Consider the following 6,763-nt stretch of genomic DNA (forward strand, 5'->3'; position numbering starts at 1 on the left):
AAGGAGGAGGGGAAGGGCGGCCCTTCCCCCCAAAGGCTCCTCCGCACTGGCTTTTTCGATGAATTTGAGGCAAAATCCGGGCAGTGGGGCAGAACAGAGTGTGAGGACTCAGATGCGAAACGTGACCTCTATCGGGGGGCTAGGAGAAACCAGCCACCCGGGCGAGAAGATGAACTCTGAGCCCTCCTCACCACACGCACACCCCCCCCCCCAAGTTCTCGGAGGGGAAAAGTCGAGCTGAACCCCTTCAGCCCCACCCCGAGCGCCTCTCAAAAAAGCCAAAAAAGGCAAAACAACTCCCAAAAAACCAAGCACCTCCTTGACAGAAGCTGCCATCCCCTCCCTTCCCTCTCTCTCTCCGGTCTCCCCAGAGTCATTAGCCTGGAATGTACGGCTATTCAACCAGCCCTTTTGTGTGTGTGGCTCATTCTGGACATCTCCTCCCACCCCTCCCCCGCTCAACACCTTTCTTTCACAGTGATAAAGGGAAAAAATTCAAAGCAGAGTGTTTTTTCTTTAAAACAAGATAATCTATGACAGGGATGTAAGCTGCACACAGCCATTGGATGGTAAGTGTTTTACATAGTGCATCAGAGAAAGCTAGAGAATACGTTGCTCAGATGCGCAAAATTACCAAAGACCTGAAACTGCAAGTAATATCACATCGACAGACAAGCTTGGTGGGGAGGGCTGGAAAGAAGGAAGGAACAGAAGGAAGAGAATGAGACAAAAGAAATGGAAATCAGATCCCATGTCAGTAACTGGCTGTGTTTTAACTGGAAGGTGCTGTGGTTACAGAGAACTCAAAGGATGCGTAGGTGACCGATAGAGAAAAGAAGCTGTGCTGAAACATTAGAGTTACTGCAGGACTGGACCAGGATAATTTTTCTCCTTGTTTCTAGCTGAAACTCCAAGCATAACAACAGGAAACCCACACCAGTGAAGGTAAAAAGGAGAGGAATTTGAGGAGGAGAGATGTATGGAGGTGGATTACAGCTGAAACAAAGTTGCCCATAGAGCTATTAGTGCAAGAGGAGGCACTGGGAGGGGGAAGGAGCTGTTGTTTGCCGATCTTGAATAAATGTCAGAAACAAAAACACACGTTTTTGAAGTGCAAAGCAGGAGCTGATCTCACAAAGGCATCTGTTTGCTGACAAGGCTTGTAACCACAAGCGTAGTATTGTCCTTTCCAGAGGCAAGAGAAGAGAGACAAAGACACCATGGCGTGAAGGAGTAGGCTGCGTTTATTTTTTCACCGATAATTCCACCAACAGGATAAGATGGCATGGTCACAGCACCAGGGCTGGATGTTCACCTGCTTTCCTGGAGAGCTGTGCTGGGGACTGTGTGCAGCAGGAGAAAGAGGAGGAGTAGACATTCTGTTCTGTTGGTATTTATAATTGAGATGTAATCAGGTATCCAGCAAATGCTGACCCACATACCAGAATTACATTGCAGAGACCAAAAGACGTGGCAAAATGCAATCCAGAAGCCCAAATAACTTTCCCTATATTATAAAAAATAGCTGCCTTTGTACACAGATAAATATGTCTTCAAAAAAAAAAAAAAAAAAAAAAAAAGGAAAAAACCCGAACAACAACACAAACACCAAAACAGAAGAAAGAGAGAGAAGCAGGTGGCACTTTGAATTTCACATAAATCCGAGCAGCTGTTTGGAAGAATAAATCTGTGAAGGCAAAAGTTTTGCCTTGGGCAGCCAACACATTGCGTTACAGAGGAGCACTGGAAGACAGTGTTTAAAATCTGTACCACTGATGTGGCAGTGTTCTTGCCACAAAGGTACATCCAGCATGTTTCAGGTGGGTGCAAAGCACCAAGCAGATTTGTTCCCGCAGCCCAAACCAAAAGCGATACATGGAGTAGGAGAACGATATTAAAAAAAAAAAAAAATAAAGAGAGAGGGAGAGATACAATCCCCATTTGGATCAAGCAATGGGTCTCAATGTAAGTCTAAAAAAAACATAAGAAAAACTCTCAGCAACCTGAAATATGAGGGTTTATTTTTTAAATGAGCCTCTCCTGAAGCAAGGACATTTTGCTGAGACAATTTTCTCATCCCCTAAAGGCATGACAGTAATTTCAGACTTCTACCAAAATAGAAATGTGTCAGCAGTATAAAGGCCATGGCTGAGAGGAGCCTGTGAGGCTGGGATGGTGTGAGCCATATACAGAGTACAAGGGTGTGCCTGTGCTGGCGGCATCTCTGACTGGAGATCTCTGACCACAGCTGCGACATGATTTATAGTGCTGCAAATGTGTTTCCCTGGCAGTGGATAATCAGTGCTGGACTGGAACTTGAAGGAGCTGGGCAGGAACTCCCTTGCCTTGGCTCCCTCGCAGGGCATCCCAATTAACCTGAGTCACATTTGTGTTTTTCTCTGTTCACTGGGACTATTGCTCTGTATATTGGTGAACCCCAAGTGTCTTGCATGATGTGAGGCTGCTTCAAATGGAAACGGGATCACAGCTGGGCTGTCATTCTGAAATTACCTATTCCCAGGGTGAAGGGTGCTATTCCCTCTGCTCCCCACTCCCCCATGGGACTGCTATAAGGAGTTTGCCAATGAGTATAAAAAGCTGGTGTTTTCACATGCGTAAGAGGGTAAGTGGAAACATTTGTCCTTTAGTCTCTTGGTTGTGGATAGTTTTTCCCTGCTCCAACTGCCTGTGTGCCATTGGCACAAAGAGCTACTTCAGAAATGGAGGAGTGAGTGTCTCCTCCAGGGCTGTGGAAGAGAAGGGAAGACACTTTTCACTGGTGGTGGGAGAAGAGTTAGGGCAACCCAAAGATCTTTTGAGCATCTTTCTGGTAAATGGCATTTAAAATCCTTGTGCACCTCTTGCTCAGTACTGCTCTGTTGCCAGGTCTGCTCTGGTGACTGGGTTCCCTTTGCTTGGCTCTGTGGGGCAGGGTGGGCAGGTAACATCTAGGCAGAGGTTTTGGGTGGAATGCCAGTGCATTTTCTAGGAATCACACTTTTCCTCATGCACTCATGGCACTTGTGGCTTAGCCTTGGCATCTCAGGGGCTAACGCAGAATCCTGAATGAATCAGACCTGAAGAGTCTCTGCCACCAGCCATGAGCAGCCAGTGTGGGCTGGGCAGGGAACCAGGCTGTTGTTTCCCTGGAGAAGGCTCTTGAAATAACCACAGTCACACATGCCTGCAGTGTTGGCTATCTGCTCATTGAAGGCCCACAATGAAGGTACACCTGGCTTAGTTTCAGTCACCAAGCCTGGGCCAGCTGGGAGCAGACCCCAGGAAGTTGTGAAAAGAGGCTGGGAAAGCATGGATGTGTTCTGCACTGGATCTACCTGCTTTTCCTCATCAAAAGCATCAGTGTGGCTCTCATGGAGCCTGATGGGATCACAAATGGATTGGTTGTTGGGAATTCTGTTGCAGGAAAACTCTCAAGAGCCTGGAGAAGCTGGGCTTGTAGAAGCACCAAATGGTTGTATGAGGAAATTAAACTCCTTTAACTCCTTTAGGAAGTTTTTACTGGCATCTGGTTGCAGCTGCAATGCTTATAATCATGGCTGTAAACGGGGACATGATTTCAGTGATTAGGGCAAATCTGTGCAGGACATGTGGGACAAGGGCATCAACAACAGAGGGCAAAAATTAGAAGCCTAGAACCACCACTGCGGGGTTGCCACTGGCCCAGAGGCTACAGAGCCCCTAGAGTACTAGCCTAGTAGCCAGGGTTATCTAGAATTCACTCACCATCTCCTTTGCTTTGCAGCACCTTAAGCATGACAAGGAAGATCTTCACCAACACCAGGGAGAGGTGGAGGCAGCAAAATGTCAACAGCGCTTTTGCCAAACTGCGGAAACTCATTCCCACCCATCCACCAGACAAAAAACTGAGCAAGAATGAGACCCTCCGTTTAGCCATGAGATACATCAACTTCCTTGTCAAGGTCCTGGGGGAGCCAGGCCTGCAGCAGACAGCAGTGGCAGCTCGGAGCAGCATCCTGGGGTTCTTCCAGCAAGCCCCACACTTGCAAAGCATGGAGGAGCTGACACTAATTGAAAACTGTGGTGTCTCCTGTCCTGGCATGAGCAGCGATATAGTAGAGTGTTGGTCAGAGACATCATCTCCCTAGCAAGCAGTGAGATGTGCAGTCTTGGTGCTAGTCTTGATAGTCCCTCTCCTTTTGCTCCTCTATGTATTGTGAATATTTTTTCATATTTATTACTATTTTATTTGGTATGCATTTTTATTTAATAGGAAAGGAAATCCTTGGTAATCCAAAAACCTGGAGGTCCAGAGGGAGAACTTGCAGTCCCTGGGAAATTGGAAGGACTCACTGCTGTCTCGCTGAGTCCTCTCCAAGACAGAGGAGCCTTCTACCCAGATCTCCTCCATAAATCAGGCCGTAGAAACTCATTCAGTGTTTCTGACACAGAAAGAGATTATTCTCCCGTGCTAATTCAAGGAAACACTACTGAGATGAAGAATGATGACTGCACCACAAAATTTGTCCAAGACAGACATCTGGCCTTGGTAGTGAAAGATTTTGAGAGATGTGATATTTGACACAGTCCTCCACCAGTTGTTCCAGGGGCTAATTGCAGTCACTCTTGAGCTTGTGAATCTTATTTCCAGCTTGATTCTTTTTTTTGAGAATGCAAGTCCTAGTCCTTGAACCTGGCTACATCTTTCTCTGTCAGACTGGAGGGATCCCTAGTGTCAGAGCAAAATGTATTAAATAAAATTAAATGTTTGGTTAAAGCAAAGTGCCAATTTAAACTTAAAGAAGACAGTTGTAGATGAGTTTCAGTGGGTTCAATAGGCAGAGTATACCTCCTCCTTTGTAGCAGTACCAGTGTGCATGTGAAGGATGATAGTCAGCTATGCTCCAGATGCCTTAAAAGCCCATCAAAAAGAGGTTGGTGGATAAATGTCTTTGCATACCCAGCTGACTGCCTTTAAATCCTTGATTTCACCTGCTGTAGCTGAGGTAGCTATAGCTGTAGCTGTAGCTGGATACTATCCCAAATGGGCTGATGGAGCAAGGACAAAGAAATTGGTGTAAATGGTTTTCATTTCATTCAGCAAGTAATTTCCCTATAGGGAGAAACCCCAGCCATCATGCTCGTTGGTGTTTGGATGATAAGCAGGTTGAAAGAGATTTCGTGAAAGTGGTTTCATGCTGTTGCCTAAAAAAAAATTTAATTTCCTGATCGAGTTATAACCTGTGCCATAAAAGGCCTGGGCTCCTCGTGTGAGGTACAGAGCAGCCCAGAGCAGCAGAAAAAAATTACACAGGCTTGAAGTAGAACGCCTTCCTGGTCAGATCCCGCTGACAAGTCCTTTGGATTTCCACGTGGACCAAGGTACATGTCAAGGCTTAGAAAAGACAATTGTTCAGGACTGGTGAAGAAATGGAGCTTCCTTAGGCCAAGGCACGTCCCTGGGCTGTTTCTGTTTGTTCATGAGACAAAGAGGTGCCTTCAGAAAGCAGAGATAGGGTTTGTGCACGTAATATGTACAGCCCTTCTGCATGAGGGGATTTGGCACCTGAAGCTGAGCTGCCTTTCAAAGCCTCATCAAGCATCAGATGCACCAAAGAAGCCAGGGCTGGCTCCTGCTACGGGTATATTGGGCTGTCCTGAGAATTGACAAAGACCAAGGACACAGCCCACCCCGTCCAGGACTGGTGTTGAAAGGCACAGGCATGCCAGTGGACAGAGTTTGACCAAAAAGAAAAGGAAAAAACAAAAAACTGAAAGGGTTTCTGTTGATTTGATTTTGGTTTTGAACACTGCTAGTAGTCGGCTTGCTTATCCCTGTGTTTCTGAGCTGTCAGGACTGCACTGGAGGGCAGCTGAGTGAAAAGGCACTGAGAGTACATCCTTCATGTGGCTTGTTTCTCGCCACCTCTGCCCACTTTAATGGGATTAAATGGAGCCACAGCCTCCTGTGCACAGCAGCACCTCAGAGGTAATGAGCCAAGTCCTCCTCCCAGCTTTCTGCTGGCTCACTGGAGTTACAGTAGAACAGATTAGTCCAAGTAAATCAGGGCACTTATTGGCGAGGTGTGGTGGTACTGTTTGGTCTATCAGTCATTTGCTGTCTCAGGAAACACACGGTCACCAAGGCAAGGCAAAACATCTTGTGAGAAGCTGTCATCCAGAGGAAGGGAAAGAAAACCTGGGAGTTTTGTAATGTAATATGCTTGTTGTATTTTCTGTGGTAAAAAACCTTCCCTTCTTGTTATTGCTTTGGTTCATATCAGTGCTTTCTTTGATCTCCTTTCAATTTAGAAGCTCCCTGCTCTTACACTCAGCAAGTATCTCACTAATCTATCTACCAAAGACTTTTTTTTTGGTCGTTTCTTCTTTGTGTTTTGGGGATTTATCTGTATGATCATGAACACATACAGTGTAACTGATACCACTCTGTGCTATATGATGTTATTTAACTTCTAATATATTCCAAATAAATTATTTAATTAACTAATTTTTGTCTTTTCTAAATTTCTCTAAACTTTTGTTTTACATTTCCATCCCACTCGCTAGAAGACCCCAAAAGCATTAAAATGTGATTTTCAGTAGAGGATGTTTGTACTGTCTCTTATGCAAGAGTCTTGGTGGTAGAAATGACATTATCAGACAATGAAGAATAACAAGAATTCTTTGTTTATTACTATTTCCTACCCTTTTTGGTTGAATTACATTTCAATCTACATGCTAAGAAGATTTTGAAAAAGACAGATAACTAAAATTTCATTGTGCA

The 6,763-nt window shown here is 45.3% G+C and overlaps 1 protein-coding gene across 1 annotated transcript; it reads left to right on the forward strand.

The window, feature by feature from the left end:
• Window positions 1–2,243: 2,243 nt before the first annotated feature.
• TAL2 (TAL bHLH transcription factor 2) lies at window positions 2,244–4,127 on the forward strand. Its single transcript, XM_018072814.1, has 2 exons — window positions 2,244–2,623; window positions 3,764–4,127. Exon 2 carries the CDS (start codon window positions 3,774–3,776, stop codon window positions 4,125–4,127), a length of 354 nt encoding a protein of 117 aa, XP_017928303.1. The 5' UTR covers window positions 2,244–2,623; window positions 3,764–3,773.
• The last annotated feature ends 2,636 nt before the right edge of the window (window positions 4,128–6,763 follow it).

The sequence above is a fragment of the Manacus vitellinus genome, unplaced genomic scaffold (genome assembly GCF_001715985.3).
Source record: "Manacus vitellinus isolate BGI_N305 unplaced genomic scaffold, ASM171598v3 scaffold_23_pilon, whole genome shotgun sequence".
NCBI lineage: Eukaryota > Metazoa > Chordata > Aves > Passeriformes > Pipridae > Manacus > Manacus vitellinus.